The following is a 17,711-nucleotide window of genomic DNA, read 5'->3' on the forward strand; positions in this document are numbered from 1 at the left end:
ATTGGCGGTTTGAATCTGCTTCCTCTATCCCAGTCCCTGCTGTTGTGTCCTTGGGCAAGACACTCCATGGAGGGTCAATGCTCCACTGATCAAGATGTTGACCAGCTCTCATTGTACTTTTGTATATGTGATTAAATATATTTGAATGATTGTGATGTTTGATTTGTGTCTGCGGGTAGTATGCTGCGGAGTAACCGCATCAGCTGTGTGAGCAACAGCAGCTTTGTGGGTTTGAGCTCAGTGCGTCTGCTATCACTCTACGACAACCAGATCACCTCCATGAACCCCGGCGCCTTCGACACCTTGCACTCGCTTTCCACACTGTGAGTACAAGCACGCAACCAAACGAAAAAAAAAATACAGGCAAAAAAAAAACATGACCTCTGGACTCCTCTCTCCTCTACAGCAACCTTCTGGCCAATCCCTTCAACTGCAACTGTCACCTGGCTTGGCTCGGCGATTGGCTGAGAAGGAAACGCATCGTCACGGGTAACCCTCGCTGCCAGAGTCCTTATTTCTTGAAAGAGATCCCAATCCAGGATGTGGCTGTCCAAGACTTTGCTTGTGAAGAAGGTAGGAAGGGGCCATATTTGATCCTCGATCTGCATTTTTCTTTGCTACTTTTCTTTCATATTCACTAAGAATTAAAAACCCAGAAGAAGACTACATCTACAATCACCTTGCAAAAAATGCCAAATGGTTCATTCCACCTTGCAGGACTCGTGAACCGTGAAGGTTGCTTTAAGCGTTGTTATTGTAGCCTATTGATAAGTAACTCATCCATACATAGTTCTTTAAGCCAGTGGTTCTCAACTGGTTTGGATGCAGGACCCACCATCACCTTTCGATGCCAAGCGCCGACCCAAATTGCGGACATTTTTTAACGCTAATTTATATAACAAATGTAATTTAAGGCTGCACAGTGAGAAAGTGGTTTGAATGCAGGCCACACAGCTAGGAGACCCAGGTTCGATTCCATGCTTGGGCATCTCTGTGAGGAGTGTGCGTGTTCTTGCATGTGTGGGTTTTCTCCGGGTACTCCGGTTTCCTCCCACATTCCCAAAACATTTTAGGTTAATTGGAAACCCCAAATTGTCCATAGGTATGAATGTGAGTGTGAATGGTTGTTTGTCTATATGTGCCCTGTGATTGGCTGGCAACCCTAGTGAGGATAAGCAGCATAGAAGATGGATGTTTGCAACGATTACGTGGTTAGGATGCTAACTTTTGGACATTTTGGAAGCATTATATCCCGCCCTCTTCATGTTCATAGCATGTAATCTACACCCCAGGTAATACATAACACAGATTAACATATATTTCTGAGGCATTTGCAAACGTTCCCTTTAGTTTAAATATGAGTTGCGAAGTAACGCTGTGTGCCAGCCTAAAGTGTGTGTAAAGGTTTTCACTACATGGTATCTGGTATCTGGGGAATTGAATCAGATCATTTGCGCATGGACCCGGATCAAAGGTGAAACATCTTCAAGCGAGCCCAATCGCTCTGATTCAATACTCAGTAGGTAAGTTTAATAATAATAGAATAGCAATTTCTTCTGTCGACCACCCCACTGCCTTGGATCAATAGATGGAATTTGGAATGAAACGCCTCCCGAGTACCGTCATACTCAACCTGGTAGTCTTCATTGTGGGTGGAATTCCCCCATGCAACACAATGTGATCTGCAGCAACGACACGTGGTTTCTCTCTTTATTGCTCGCTCCTCTCCAGCAGTGTAGCTCATATTTGAGCGTGTTGCAGAGACGGCACGCTAAGCCCACACTCGATGTCCTCCTCCCACTCAAGCTTGACCAAGTCGCACATTAACATAGCGAGCACATCAGGGTGACATCACCAGCGATTAGCACAGACACGAGGCGCATTCACAGACATCGGTTCATTACTCATTGTGACCCACCAGTTGAGAATCACTGCTCTAAGCTTTGCATCAGGTCCCCCGCAAAGAAGAAATCAGGCTGCCAGAAGAGAAAGGAGAGACAGGAAAGTCGGAAGCCTGTCAATATACAATTAAAGTAGTTATCTTGAACAAATATCATGCAACTGTATAGATTGTTACTGTACACATTCCACATAAATAATAACAATACCATAGTTGGAGCAGGAGGCATGGGCATTTGTTGGTAATGAATAAATCATCCTATCTCTCTATATTTCATCCAACCTCATTAGGAAATGATGACAACAGCTGCTCTCCAGTGCTGAGGTGTCCAGCAGAGTGTTCTTGCCTGGACACGGTGGTGCGCTGCAGCAACAAGGGCCTCAGCACTTTGCCCAAAGGCCTGCCTAAAGAAACCACTGAGCTGTGAGTGATTGAAGTGAATATGCAATAGAGTGGTTTTCGTCATTGTTTCCAAAAGAGGGCTGCACGGGGGTTAAGTGGTCAGCGTGCAGCTAGGAGACCCAAGTTTGATTCCACCCTCGTGCATCTCTATGTGGAGTTTGTATGTTCTCCTCGTTCTCTGACACTTTGTTCGGTGCAATATTTTACGGTAACAGTGTTTGAGAACTGGGCGGCACGGCGGTCGAGTGGTTAGCGCGCAGACCTCACAGCTAGGAGACCAGGGTTCAATTCCACCCAAGGCCATCTCTGTGTGGAGTTTGCATGTTCTCCCCGTGGGTTTTCTCCGGGTACTCCGGTTTCCTCCCACATTCCAAAAACATGCTAGGTTAATTGGCGACTCCAAATTGTCCATAGGTATGAATGTGAGTGTGAATGGTTGTTTGTCTATATGTGCCCTGTGATTGGCTGGCGGACCAGTCCAGGGTGTACCCCGCCTCTCGCCCAAAGACAGCTGGGATAGGCTCCAGCACCTCCGCGACCCTCGTGAGGAAAAAGCGGTAGAAAATGAATGAATGTTTGAGAACTGAGGTAAAGTTTTGTGTTGTTTAAAAACTGAGCTTTGACTTTACTGTATAATACATCCAGCGTCAGTCATGTGATGTCTTGTTAATAATTCATGAGCTATTAGTTAGGTTAAAAATGCTACATTAATATGCTGGGTGTACAATAAAACAATGTGTATATTATTCCAGCTCAGCACATTGTCAGAAGTATTAGTCAGTGTAAATATGAAACTTTTGAAAATGAAATATTTGTCATTTCTCTGTGTCTCCTGTGATGGGAGACTTGATGAATATATTGCGTTGATGTCATATTGTCATGGTTTCATGTGACTGTGAGTGCATGCTGGAGGGAGCGTTATTAAACTCTAATCGGATGCCTGTGGGAATATTAAACTCTAGCGTTTATTATGGCTCGTGCTGAAATGACTGCACACGCTGCTGGAGATGAGGAATTTCCCGCATGATTAAATACTTTTTTTTTTTCTTCCTTTTCTTTCTTTTTCTTCTTGCCTTTTTCTCCTTATTTTGTTTTCCTCGCTTCGTCAGGTATCTGGATGGGAACCACTTCACTCAGGTTCCTGTGGAGCTCTCCGATTACAAACACTTGACACTCATGTAAGTGGAACTGCTGCCTGCATTTGTAATAAAAATAAAATACATGTATATCATGGAGTGGGACCGAGCCCTATGCTCCTTGCTGTCTGCCAAAACTAACCCAATGGTATTTTGTCAGAGAATGTGAGTGGCGTGAAAGCACTATACAGTACTCCGCCTAAAGTCTGCCTATACGTGCATTTGGTAATGCATGTGTTGACAGAGCGGCCTGTGTGTGCACATGCTTATGTACCTGTTATTATTTTCTTTCCAGTGATTTGAGTAACAACCAGATCAGCACGTTGTCCAACCACAGCCTCAGTAACATGTCCGAGCTGCTTACCTTGTGAGTGTGGCTTTACATCAGACCCTTTGCTTTGTGTGCGTGAATGTGAGATTTTTGTTCTGCCAAATCCTGTGTTTTGCCTTCTAAAATGAATTAAAAACCACGGAAATTCATGCACACAGGTCACTATGGCAACAAAAGGCTTGTGTGTGTTGGATATTTAATTATACTGTATGTGTATGCAAGTTTCAAACAGGAATGCACTTATAATTCTTGCATTTAGAGATATTTTGGGAGGGAAAAAAGTTAGTCTTTCTTCAGCGTCTCCTTGCCAACATGTTTAATTTGTGTCTAAAGCATTCTGAGCTACAACCGCCTGCGGTGCATACCAGTGAGGGCGTTCGATGGACTCAAGTCTCTCCGCTTGCTGTAAGTAGAGCATTAGTTGTGCTTAAAACAAAAAGAAATAAAATGCAATTAATTAAGTGCAGTTAAAGCTAAAGCACATAAGCAATGTTTATCATTTTTACGTCTTTTGTTTTTTTACTCCAGGTCTCTTCACGGCAATGATATATCGGTGATACCTGAAGGAGCTTTTAAAGACCTGTCATCACTTTCCCACTTGTAAGCGACACATACACACATCTGTAGAGCTCTAGTGATCAATGCAATAGCTATATTAAAAATGAGCATTTACTAAGACCGCAAAGATTAAAGAATATGTTTATTATTGTGGTTTGCATCATACTAGCAATTAAACTACATATTGTATTAGAAAAACCCACCGCCTGAGAAAACAGTCAGAAAAATTGCTTTTCTTCCTGTCACTCACACACACCGATGACTTGAAAAATGGGTCCAAAAAGATTTAGATCAGGGGTCTCAAACACGCGGCCCGTGGGCCAAATGTGGCCCGCAGGACACTAGTTTGAGGCCCCCGCCTTGATATGAAAGTTTAATGTTAGTGCGGCCCGCGTAAGTTTGATATAGATACTGTATGGTATTATGTACCCAGAAAAAATGATTACGTTTGATTAATGTTCATGTTAAAGGTTAAATAACTGTTAATAGTTATCCTCCCTATCCGTGTGGAAGTGGTAAGTTTTTGGCTTTTTAAGTTTAAAGGAAATAACTTGAAGGCTACCGTTTAGGTCGCTAGCTCTCTAGTTTGCGAGTTAGCATGTGTCTCAAGACCCTGCAGTTGCGCAATATGTTGTAAATAAAAAGAGTATAAATGTGACTATAGTCGTGTTTTGTCATGTCTACAGGGCTCTAATAATGCTTTGTTCATTTTATTCTGAAAAAAATAATTTGTCTACCCACCAACTATATGTGGTTTCTTAAGTTTTTATTATTTGCCGTTTTATTATTATTATTATATTTATTTATTACTGATTGATTGATTTTCTTTATTCTTGATTTGTTTATTTATTTTTCATCTTATTTTGTGTAGAAAAATAAAAAGTAAGATATTTGAGAACATTGGAATGTTTTATCAGAGCTTTTATTGTAGAAAATCGAAACTAAAGCAAAGTTTATTCATTTTTCTGTTTTTAATAAATGCGTTTTTTAAGGCTGTAGAGTGTACGTTATGTCCGTCCCTGTCTTTTCACCTCATTCCAATAAAGCATGATAACGGCACACACCCATGAAATAGAGCCTTTTCTCATTGTAGGAAAAAGCAATAGCCACTTCTCATTCTTCTTTGATTTACAATCCTTCTTCTGTCCTAACTTGTAGTCCAAATATTTTTGAAATTCCTGAGCTGCAGTCCCGTTCACCACACAGTGCTATAAAATGTATTTTATTGTTAAAACAAGGCATTTATATTGTGTCTCTGTGGCAGGGCTCTGGGCGCCAATCCTCTCTACTGTGACTGCCACATGCAGTGGTTGTCTGACTGGGTAAAGAGCGGCTACAAGGAACCCGGCATCGCCCGCTGTGCTGGGCCCGGTGACATGATGGACAAACTCCTGCTCACCACACCGTCCAAGAAGTTCACCTGCACAGGTATGTGCACGTGCGTGTATGTCCCATTTAACATCACAGCTTCAGTACATGGAAGGAGATACAGTGGAGTCAAATACAGTGGTCTATATAAGTATGTGGTTGAATAGGCCAATTATTAGCAAAGAATATGTATGTATATTTAAGCAAAGGTAATGTAAATGTGCCTAAATGTAAGTGTTTTCAAGCATAAAAATGACTACATAGATGATGGATGGATGAATATTTACTATATTGGGTCATATGAGTGTAAAGGTGACTATAAGGATGTTATTTCATCTCTAAGGACACTAAGTTAGTGTTCTAACTATGAAAATATTCAATTTATAAAGAACGAATCACACTTTTAACCAATTAACCGCAATCAGGGTATTACTGTCTACAGGAAAATAATGGAATTAGAAGTAAAGTGGAACTGCAACAATCCTAAAGCCATTGTCAATTATTTACTATTCAATTTAAGTCATATTTAAATTTGTTGAGTGTAAAACTCAGCTAGCCATAAATCAATCTAAACTTGTGACAAATGCAAAATAGGAAGGTTCGCCCTGCATCGCAAAATGCGCCTGCCTTATCTCACTTTTTAGCATTCTTCACTGACTTCCAAGTGGAAAAAGAACTTAATCACGGTAAAACACTCCGTTTTAGAACAAGTGACATTGTGTATGTAACTTTTAGATTTTTTTTTCTACGACTTTGGTGGCAGTTTTGGTGTAATTATGCAGACTAATGGAACCTTAGATGTACACACTCTTGTACAATGTGTATTTTTGCATTTTCAGAATATTCTTTTTCTTAACCGTCATACAAGTGAGGTTGTGTATTTTGTATATTCCAAGAAATTGTTATAAACACTTGTAATAATGCCTGTGAGCATGGTTTTGGTATTGTGAACTACTCCTGAATGTAAAATCTTAACCTTTTTCTGAATCGCACTTGACAATGATCACATGACTGAATCCTATTTTTAACCTAATCTAACTGACGCACTGTAGAAGTCCCGGGGCCTTGTGGTTTTCTGGTGCCAGGTAAAGTAGCCCATCACATATTCCTCCTCAGTTGCTCCTCCCTCGGTGCCTTAACATTATCCCAACCCAGTTTTCCCTTGTTTTATCAACCCGGACCCAGTTTTTCCTCTTTCACTTCCCTCGTTTGGACCCTTATTGTGTATTGTTGCTCCAAGCAAAAAGTCGGTTCAGTGCAAGTCAGCTGTCTTGAGTGTGTGTTGAAGTCTAAGTCATCATTCTTGTCTGAGATTCTGTCTACGATGTTTGGTCCGTGTGATGTGTTTACATCAAACAGGCCCAGTGGACATCAGCATCCAGGCTAAATGCGATCCCTGCCTGTCCAACCCTTGCAAGAATGACGGTACCTGCTTCAATGACCCCGTGCACTACTACCGCTGCACCTGCCCCTACGGATTTAAGGTATGCATACCTCATCTTGACATTAATGGAGATTTGATTATTTGTTTGAGTATTTGAGTAGTCTGTATTTTTCATTTTCTCTCTCTTATAGGGTCTGAACTGTGAGAACCCCATCCATGCTTGCATCAGTAACCCCTGTCAGAATGGAGGAACCTGTCATCTAAAAGAAGGCGAAGGAAGTAGTTTTTGGTAAGATGATTTGTAAACTTGAAAAAAAAGTGTTATCTCAGAAAAGAGAGTACAGCCCTCACAATTTAGGAAATTGTTCTCAATAGAAAATATGAAACATGTATGAAACATACAGTTGTCCCTCACCTTTTTCCCGGTTCAAGTTATGTAGCTTCACTCTTTCAAAAATAGATAAATGAATACATCATGCTGTTTTGTAGTTGAATACAATATGTTGTTAGTAAAACAATTTTGGTAAATCAAGCATTTTCAAGCCTAGAAATGTCTTAATGAACTAAAATACAAATCTGACGTATTAAAAAGTCCCATTCAAAGTCACTGTAGATGATATGTCGTATTCTACATTGGTCGTGAGGTGTTAATGTTGTTGTTATGTTCAGTGAGACACAAATGTCAGACTTGATCGCCAGAACAATAAGCTTTTATTGCAGGTCTGAATTATCTCACAAACGTAATCCCTACTAAAAATCCCTATAAATAATAAAATAAATAAATAAATAATATAAATAAAAACACTGGCTGCTTTTTCTGCAGTAACTCTGCCCATTTCTCCAGACGTCACTTCCTGTGCTCCCGCCACTCAGCTCCCCTAAGGAACACATTTACAGCAACACACACAAGCACGAGTCTTATTTATGTTATTTACTCTTATTATGTCTACTATATGGGGTAATACGAATGGAAAGGTGACTATAGGGCTGTTAGTTCTTGTCTAGAGGGCTCAAATAATGTTAAAACTGTATTTAGAAGGTAATAACAGGTTTTGTATGCTCTGACAATGAAAAAATCCTGGCGATACGTACACCCCTCACAATTTAGTAAACGTTTTTTATTCCCATATAGGTATATTCTCAAGGGACAATACTATCGAAATGAATGGATAGTAGGATTGGATTATTTTAGCTGTGTTCTCGGTCTGGCATTACAAGTGAGTACCAAGGTAGCTGTTTCAAGCATTGCCGACTGCATAAAAGGGGCTGGCATTCATTGAAGGAAACATTGAGTATGGTCCCCTCCCTTGGGGAAATGGGCCACATGGCAGTTTCACAGTCGTGCTGAGGTGACGGAGTGGTCAAACACTGTATGTCTCCACACCTGAACCCAGTTGCGTGAGCACCTGTGGTGCATCTTCAAGTGGAAGTGCAGAAGTGCATGGTGTCTAGTTATTATTACTGTGTGTGCAAATTGAATGTTTGCATGCACAGTTGAAATGTAGGCAACCCTGCTGCGAGGGCCAGCTTTTCTTCATTGGTCTGTTTAATATTAGCCGGAGGTGGAGGTCTCCAAGAGGGAATGAACCACCTACGCGGACAATTAAACTGTATGGAGATCACATTTCCTCTCCCTTCTTTCATCTCTTCTCTTTACATCTGGTTACTTTTCCCTGTATGGCGTGATGCTGGAATATTCACAGTGTTGACAACAAAATGAGAAATTAATGCATCCATTCTGCATGAGAGCTTTTTATGAGGCCCATAATATACTAGCATCCGGTGTTGTAATAGTACTTACAGAGCTGAGGCAGAGTAATGACTCTCTTCCGGGAATATGCTGTTGATGCTGACGCGTGCGTTCTGTGTGCGAGTGATTGTATGCTAAGTGTTCATCATGGAGGCAAGAATCAAGTCCTTTGAGACACTGACTGAAAGGGCCTTTCTTGATTTGTTTGTGATAGGTAAGGTGCATGGTTGTTTGTGCACACAAATAAAATATGGGGGGTACAAATTAGGGATCGACCGATATGTTTTTTTTGGGGCCCTTAGCCGATGGCCGATATTTGTGGCCAATACTGCTTTTGATCCCTCAATTTACATGAAAAAATGACCATGATAATTATAGGTTATCACATGGTTTGTCTGGTATCAGGCCAGGTATCATGCCCCCTTCGGTCTCGGGCTGATACTGGCACACGGGGGCATGATACTGGGCCTGATATCAGACAAACCATGTGATGATCTTATTATCACATACTATTTAATCATGAGCTTATTATCACGTACTATTTAATCCAGAAAATGTTCAGTTTATTACATTAGTATCATGCCCCCCGCGTGCCAGTATGAGCTGATACTGACACTTGGGGGCATGATACCTGGCCTGATACCAGACAAACCATGTGATAACCTATAATTATCGAGCATTGATGTGATGACTGCTCCTCCGCAGCGTGACGCGCTCTTGATGTGATTCAACAGTGGGGTCGGGGTACCGCGACTACATGTGTTGTAGGGTCCTCACAACACAAAGCTGCCCCTGCGGATGCCTGACTGTAAATCATGCAGTGGAAAAATACATCGACGAACCCACGCACGTATCGGCCGATACCGATACAAGGAAAAAACACAAATATCGGCCCGATATATCGGCCGGCCGATGTATCGGTCGATTCTTAGTACAAATACAAAAGGTATTAACACCAAGGTTTGTCTTCTCCACGTACTCATTCTTGCTTGTGTGTGGTTTATCAGGTGTGTGTGTCCCGAGGGCTTTGAGGGCGATGCCTGCGAGTTCAACATTGACGACTGTGAGGACAATGACTGTGAGAACAACTCTACTTGTGTGGATGGAATCAACAACTACACATGCATGTGCTCACCAGAATACACAGGTAACCCGCGTCATACCAGCGGCGTATTCTAACACTTGCCCTGTTTGCTTGCTTTAGCGCTGTGCTAATCACGTCTGACTGCTAACCTCTGTGGCGGTGTTCTCTCTCTGTGTCGCTGTACTTTCTGTCTTTTTCCTCATCTCGCACCGCTTTCCGCCATACGTCGTCATTTCTGTGGTTGGCAGCCGCCACCAATGAAGTGGAGAGAGGTTAGTTGCTTCTTCTCGCTGTCCCTCTCTCCATGCTTCCTTCCATCCTCTCCCGCCGGTTTAACTGTGCTAAATGGATATACATTAAGGCAGTGGGTCTCAAACATTTCAACTACCAACTCGGAAATATTCTGATTTGCAAGTACCACTGGTTTTGCTAACTGCGCTAACCAGCAAATTCAATGGCAGTGAATGTTTGGTGAATATGTTTGTATTTGTACAGTTATTTATTTTCCATGAACTGTATATATTAGGGGTGCTCTGATCAGGGTCTTATGCTGCCGATTCCGATACGGATCATTCATTCTATCCCAGCTGACTTTGGGCAAGAGGTGGGGTACACCCTGGACTGGTCGCCAGCCAACCACAGGGCACATATAGACAAACAACCATTCACACTCACATTCATACCAATTTGGAGTCACCAATTAACCTAGCATGTTTTTGGAATGTGGGAGGAAACCGGAGTACCCGGAGAAAACCCACGCATACACGGGGAGAACATGCAAACTCCACACAGAGGTGGCCGAGGGTGGAATTGAACTCGGGTCTCCTAGCTGTGTGGCCTGCACACTAACGACCATCATGCAGCCTTAATTATACATTCATTCATTCATTCTACCGCTTTTCCTCACAAGGGTCGCAGGGGTGCTGGAGCCTATCCCAGCTGTCTTCGGGCAAGAGCCAATCACAGGGCACATATAGACAAACAACCATTCACACTCACATTCATACCTATGGACAATTTGGAGTCACCAATTAATGTGGGAGGAGTACCCGGAGAACATGCAAACTCCACACAGAGATGGCCGAGGGTGGAATTGAACCCTGGTCTCCTAGCTGTGAGGTCTGCGCGCTAACCAATTGATTCATTTGGGGGCTGCACGGTGAACGAGTGGTTAGCGCGCAGGCCACACAGCTAGGAGACCCGAGTTCAATTCCACCCTCGGGCATCTCTGTGTGGAGTTTGAGGATAAACGGTAGAAAGTGAATGAATGAATGAATAATTTGCGGGGGGGTAATGCACCCCTGCTACAGGCTGTATGATGTGTGAAAAGGAACCATAAAATCACCTTAATTTAGACAAAAACATACACTATAATCCAAAACAGATATTGATCAGTGGCCAATCTATCGAAGCATCCCTACTGTATATGTCTGTAATATCATTTTATTTTTGTTCTTTCTGGTGTTCCGTAGTACCACTCGAAGGAGCTCACGTATCACCAGTGGTACTTGTACCAGAGTTTGAGAACCACTGCATTAAGGCACATTATGCTTCTGCACTGTTTTCAGAATTTATGCCTTCAATGTTTCACTTTGTTTATGCTTGCTGTTGAATTCATATGTATTATTACTGTCTCAATAGCTTTTTATCCCCAAGTGCAATGGTTATAATAATTAACGGACTGCAATGTATTTTATTTTGTGGTTATTTTTATTGTCCCTCAGTTCCACATTTTCATATTTAAGGTTAAGCCTGAATTAGGTAAATCTGACTGCTTTTACATGTCCTTTTTTATTTGTTGAAAAAAAAAAACACTTCACCAATCACCAAATTTTGAGAATCTCCGACCCTTGGAAGACATCAGACCAGCCTGCAATTTCAGTTCAAACTTGGGGGCTATTTATCAGAGCATTCTTGCATCTTTGCGTTGTGCTTTTGGAGTAGAATTTAACAAATTAAAAAAAAAATCATATAGAAAAACTGGTTTGGTTGCAAGACACACCGTCACCCCTTCATGACAAGCTGACTCAAATTGCAAAAAAGTTTCTCAAATATCTTATATTTAATGAAAATGCAGTGCAGTCTGAAATTGAGTTAGTGCAAAAATAAGTCTGCTAAAGTTTGGTGTCTACTTACGACCAAGTTCTCAATAAAGACAGGTGAGGTCCACTTCAGAGCCATTACTTTGAAGCAGTGTCAACCTGAACATGCAGAAATACATATCAGTTATAACTTACTTAATATACCAAATCATGTCACTGTGACGTTCAACTAAAATGAAATGCATTCAAACAAATTCACTAACTAATTGACATTGAAATTCCCACAATACACGTGAGCTTACTTACACTTTCTAAGGCTCAACAAGAGACAGGCTTGACACATTCAACATCTTAATGGCTGTAGACGACTAACAAACGTGGTCCTCTTTGACGGAAGCGTTCAAATAGTAGCGTTACAAAGTGTCCTTGCCATCTTAAGGGGTATTAATAGATGACACCTTGCTGCAGAATAAAATCCCTTTTTTTCTGCCCAGCAGAGACCTCCGACCCACCCATTTTCAGACCCACCAATTGAAAATGACTGATATAGAGGAGAGGCGGAGGTTAGCGCGCAGACCTCACAGCTAGGAGACTAGGGTTCAATTCCACCCTCGGGCATCTCTGTGTGGAGTTTGCATGCGTGGGTTTTCTCCGGGTTTCCTCCCACATTCCAAAAACATGCTAGGTTAATTGGTGACTCCAAATTGTCCATAGGTATGAATGTGAGTGTGAATGGTTGTTTGTCTATATGTGCCCTGTGATTGGCTGGCGACCAGTCCAGGGTGTACCCCGCCTCACGCCCGAAGACAGCTGGGATAGGCTCCAGCACCCCCACGACCCTCGTAAGGAAAAGCGGTAGAAAATGAATGATATAGAGGATCTTTGACCAGCATTTTTCATAGTGGTTTTCGAAAGATGTGTCCACCAGAATAATTTAGTTGACTATCCCTGGCCAACAGCATCAAAATTGTCACACTGTCAAGCTTAAATGATCCCTTCTACAACAGTCTGTTCATGTTTTGTCGTTTACTTGCGCAATATCTATCCAAACTACTACCATAATGCTTCACATAAACACTCACTTAATGGTCTAAACAGGCAGGAATATCACACCTAACCACACATCACAGATGGATCCCCGAGTGAGGTTATAATTATCCCCATTGTGGCTGTCAGGGACTCTGTTTTATTCCCTTTAAGTTTGAGGCGCATCTGGATACGCCTGGGAATATCATCAGGAGCATCATATTCCCAGATGAGATCATTTATCAGACCTCTGTGTTCGTCTTTCTTCCCGAAAGAGAGTCATCCATCAAACACACACACAGAGTAGAAATGCATGGCATTGTATCTACAGGCTTGTCAGAGTGGTTCCAACTGCAAGTATGTTGTCTGTGTGTCTTCCTAGGGGAGCTATGTGAAGAGAAACTGGATTTCTGCGCTCCTGAATTGAACCCTTGTCAGCACGACTCCAAGTGCATTCTAACCCCTCAGGGATACAAGTGAGTGGGCCAGTCAAGCAAACACACACGTACCATAATTGATATTGTTAGCAGTGCTGTCTTGTTCCTCTACCACTGGATTGGAGTACAACATGTGTCATTCTAAAATAAATAGCGCCTCTAATGTCTGTGTGTATCATAGGTGTGAGTGCACACCAGGCTACGTAGGTGAGCACTGTGAGGTGGATTATAACGACTGCGATGATAACAAGTGTCAGAATGGCGGTCAGTGCATCGATGCTGTCAATGGATACACCTGTGTCTGTCCAGAGGGATACAGGTAAGAAATACACTCATTTCATAGCATAGCATGAATGTAGTATGCAAATGATTTATTTTTTCTTGAAAAAAGTCTGAACAAGACAGATCGTCTTATATTCGGAATAGCCAGTGGTGTCCAACAACAGAGCTTTTCTGCCTGTCACTCACACACACCAGTAACGCAGAGGCACAGAGACCGCTGAAAAGGTTCTTAGCAAGTTCACAAACAACATAGGAGATGTTATGATGCTAATTTTTTAAACAAACAACTGTCGAGCAGCTAAGAATATTATACTTTTTATTGCATTCTACTAGTTGTTTCACTGATATTTCATTTAATTACATTTTTTAAATTTTCTTTTTCCAAAAACTTTTTTGTTCATAAATAGATGTAGCAATCAGCATTTAGCTTGATCTTCAAAATGTTGTCAGTCTACACAACACGGACAAAAGTGTTAAGACACACCTCTTAATCACTCAAATAATCAACGAGGGGATGGTCTCAATCATTAGCTTGCGTCAAATCTTAATTCTTAATCTTAAGAAGACTTGTTGTACACTGCTATGCGTTCAACTTTGTTTGTCAACCGTTAAGGGTTAGTATGCAAATGATTTTTTCTTCTTGAAAAAAGTCTGGAAAAGACAGATCATCTTATATTAGTAATAGCCAGTGGTGTCCAACTACTTATTTTCTGTGTACATCAGAGCTTTTCTGCCTGTCACTCACACACACCAGTAACGCAAAGACACAGAGACTGCTGAAAAGGTTCTTAGCAAGTTCACAAACAACATAGGAGATGTTATGATGTTAATTTTTTAACAGTGGCGATCAATAAAGCAAACAACTGTCGAGCAGCTAAGAATATTATACTTTTTATGGCATTCTACTAGTTGTTTCACTGATATTTCATCATCATAATTACATTTTTTTAATTTTTTTTTTGGGCGGCACGGTGAGCGAGTGGTTAGTGCGCAGACCTCACAGCTAGGAGACCAGGGTTCAATTCCACCCTCGGGCATCTCTATGTGGAGTTTGCATGTTCTCCCTGTGCATGCGTGGGTTTTCTCCGGTTAATTGGCGACTCCAAATTGTGGTATGAAGGTATGAATGTGAGTGTGAATGGTTGTTTGTCTATATGTGCCCTGTGATTGGCTGGCGACCAGTCCAGGGATGAATGAATAATTTTCTTTTTCCAAAAACTTCACAAATAGAAGTAGCAATCAGCATTTAGCTTGATCTTGAAAATGTTGTCACTCTACACAACATGGACAAAACATCTCTTAATCACTCAAATAATCAATGAGGGGATGGTCTCGATCATTAACTTGCTTCAAATCTTAATTCTTAATCTTAAGAAGACTTGTTGTACACTGCTATGCGTTCAACTTTGTTTGTCAACCGTTAAGGGAAAGACATTTTGTCTCATTTTGTCTCTGTGTTTGGATTCATTTGACAAGGAAGAACAGAGCCCAGACCTCAACATCATCACTGTCCCTTCCTCTGCAACTCAAAATTCAATGAAATGCAAATGAAATGGTGAAATGTGTGTAGGATGTTGTCTGCAGGCATATACTTGAGATTAACACTATAAGCAGCTTTAAGGGTGTTAAGCATTCTTAGCTCTGATTAGTGTCACTTCAGCGTGTACAGCTTCTTAAATGTATCCAATGTATTATGACCGATGTGTGTATGTGTCACAGTGGGTTATTCTGCAACGTGTCCCCCCCGATGGTCCTTCCTCGCACCAGCCCTTGCGACAACCACGACTGCCTGAATGGGGCGCAGTGCGTCGTCATAGGAACAGACCCACAATGCCAGTGTCTTCAAGGTTACGAGGGGGAGCGCTGCGAGACGCTTGTCAGCGTCAACTTTGTTGACCCCAAGTCCTACCTGCAGCTTCCCTCCACTCTAATCTCCCCACAGACGAACATAAGCCTGCAGGTGTGGGGTTTGATTATGTTGTAAACATCTAGTAATGGCTTCTCGTTGAGTCTTATAGACATGCTGCTGTGTTTTCAGATTGCTACAGACGAGGACAGCGGTGTGTTATTGTATAAGGGCGATAATGATCACATCGCTATGGAGCTTTTTAGGGGGCGCCTTCGTGTCAGCTATGATACCGGGTCCTACCCTCCTTCTGCAATATACAGGTACATAGACACAAACAATGTCGTCTCACTGGCACAGCTAGCTTTGACATGATCGATGAAACCATTGTGTATGTCCCTTAGTGTGGAGACGGTGAACGATGGTACTTTCCATGCAGTGGAGTTGGTAGCATCAGATCAGACTTTGTCACTGTCCATCGATGGCGGGGCACCCAAATCCATCAACTCCATCAGCAAACAGTCTACACTCAACTTGGACTCCCCACTTTACCTTGGAGGTAAGAACTATGTGACGCAGTGAGCAGTCATCTTAAAACAAGCATAATAGTACTACTATAATATCAATTATATGTAATGGTAGATAGCACGCAGACCTCACAGCTAGGAGATCAGGGTTCAATTCCACCCTCGGCCATTTCTGTGTGGAGTTTGCATGTTCTCCCCGTGCATGCGTGGGTTTTCTCCGGGTACTCCGGTTTCCTCCCACATTCCAAAAACATGCTAGGTTAATTTGCGACTCCAAATTGTCCATAGGTATGAATGTGAGTGTGAATGGTTGTTTGTCTATATGTGCCCTGTGATTGGCTGGCGACCAGTCCAGGGTGTACCCCGCCTCTCGCCCGAAGACAGCTGGGATAGGCTCCAGCACCCCCGCGATCCTCGTGAGGAAAAGCAGTAGAAAATGAATGAATGAATAATGGTAGATCGATATCATGGATGGATGGTTAGTGTAAAAGTAATCGTATTATGATAACAAATTCAAAATATTATGTGAATACAGATATAATATTGTAAGAAAAAATGTACGAGAAGAAAGCAGGAAGGAAAAATTAGCAAAAAAGTGTGATGGAAAAAGAAAAAGGTCATACTCATAATATGCTCTGTCACCAACAACACAAAGTTGTCTCGTTTTCTCAAGGGACACTACTACAGAAAACCTAAACTTGTATATACTTTGGAGTAGTCAGTACACAGTGTGTATAGCACTTATATATTTAAATTGACTGCCCACTGAAAATGACTCAACACAGCATGACATCACATTAGACACGTTGCGTTCTTCTTCCTTCCTCCCACTTGAGGATGCCCACAAGTTGGGTTCAGGTCTGAATAGTTCTGAACAGGTCTGAACAGTACCAGCAGCTTTTGTGCAGCCCTTGACCTTGACGGTGCCACCACCTTACTGTAAACAATGCACAATTATCTCGGTACGCACTGTTGCCAGCTATTTTCACTATAATGGCTGTTGAGTCATTATCATTCATTCATTTTCTACCACTTATCCTCATGAGGGTTTCGGCGGAGCTGGAACCTATCCCAGCTGTCTTCGGGTGAGAGGCGGGGTACACCCAGCCAATCACAGGGCACATATAGACAAACAACCATTCACACTCACATTCATACCTTTTGACTTTTGTGTGATACTGCGTATTGAAGTCTGATTATTCTAGTCTGAAACCACACTTGTATTATGATGTATTTTTGAATCATTTTTCCAGGTATGCCAGACCGTACCTCAGCATCCGGGGGTCTGTCCGCCTTGCAGCACAGTTCAAGCGGACGAAACGGAACCAGCTTCCACGGCTGTCTGCGTAATTTGTACATCAATGGGAAGCTCCAGGACCTCGGAGCAGGGTTGGGTTCCGGTGCTACAGGAGCTGCGGCAGCACAGAGCACCACTCGGCAGTGGCTGGGCCAAGGGGTGGAGCCCGGCTGCCAGCCCTGCCAGAGAGGCGCCTGCATCCAGGGGGAGTGCCACCCAACGGGGCATCGGGGCTTTACCTGTACCTGCCATCCTGGCTGGACAGGAACGGTCTGTGACCAGCAAGTCAATAACCCCTGTGATGGCAACAAGTGAGTGGTTTAGTGTGATGATGATTTTTA

General features: G+C 42.3%; 1 protein-coding gene across 8 annotated transcripts in view; it reads left to right on the forward strand.

Moving 5' to 3' along the window:
- slit2 (slit homolog 2 (Drosophila)) overlaps positions 1-17,711 on the forward strand; it is a 112,012-nt gene that overhangs the window by 89,812 nt on the left and 4,489 nt on the right. For 4 of the 8 annotated variants that reach the window (XM_078793253.1, XM_078793249.1, XM_058067237.2 and 1 more), the window contains 19 exons: positions 180-323; positions 407-573; positions 2,191-2,323; positions 3,412-3,480; positions 3,734-3,805; positions 4,103-4,174; positions 4,298-4,369; positions 5,592-5,755; positions 6,748-6,780; positions 7,055-7,179; positions 7,271-7,368; positions 9,837-9,976; positions 10,162-10,185; positions 13,364-13,457; positions 13,600-13,737; positions 15,420-15,660; positions 15,739-15,869; positions 15,951-16,105; positions 17,327-17,681. In XM_078793253.1, the coding sequence (XP_078649379.1) occupies positions 180-323; positions 407-573; positions 2,191-2,323; positions 3,412-3,480; positions 3,734-3,805; positions 4,103-4,174; positions 4,298-4,369; positions 5,592-5,755; positions 6,748-6,780; positions 7,055-7,179; positions 7,271-7,368; positions 9,837-9,976; positions 10,162-10,185; positions 13,364-13,457; positions 13,600-13,737; positions 15,420-15,660; positions 15,739-15,869; positions 15,951-16,105; positions 17,327-17,681 (2,427 nt within the window). The remainder of the gene's footprint in view (positions 1-179; positions 324-406; positions 574-2,190; positions 2,324-3,411; positions 3,481-3,733; positions 3,806-4,102; positions 4,175-4,297; positions 4,370-5,591; positions 5,756-6,747; positions 6,781-7,054; positions 7,180-7,270; positions 7,369-9,836; positions 9,977-10,161; positions 10,186-13,363; positions 13,458-13,599; positions 13,738-15,419; positions 15,661-15,738; positions 15,870-15,950; positions 16,106-17,326; positions 17,682-17,711) is intronic. The other 4 variants (XM_078793252.1, XM_058067272.2, XM_078793250.1 and 1 more) reach the window with 3 other exon arrangements.

This window comes from Doryrhamphus excisus, linkage group LG9 (assembly GCF_037039965.1).
Source record: "Doryrhamphus excisus strain RoL-2023G ecotype Guam linkage group LG9, RoL_Dexc_Guam_v1.1, whole genome shotgun sequence".
Taxonomy (NCBI): domain Eukaryota; kingdom Metazoa; phylum Chordata; class Actinopteri; order Syngnathiformes; family Syngnathidae; genus Doryrhamphus; species Doryrhamphus excisus.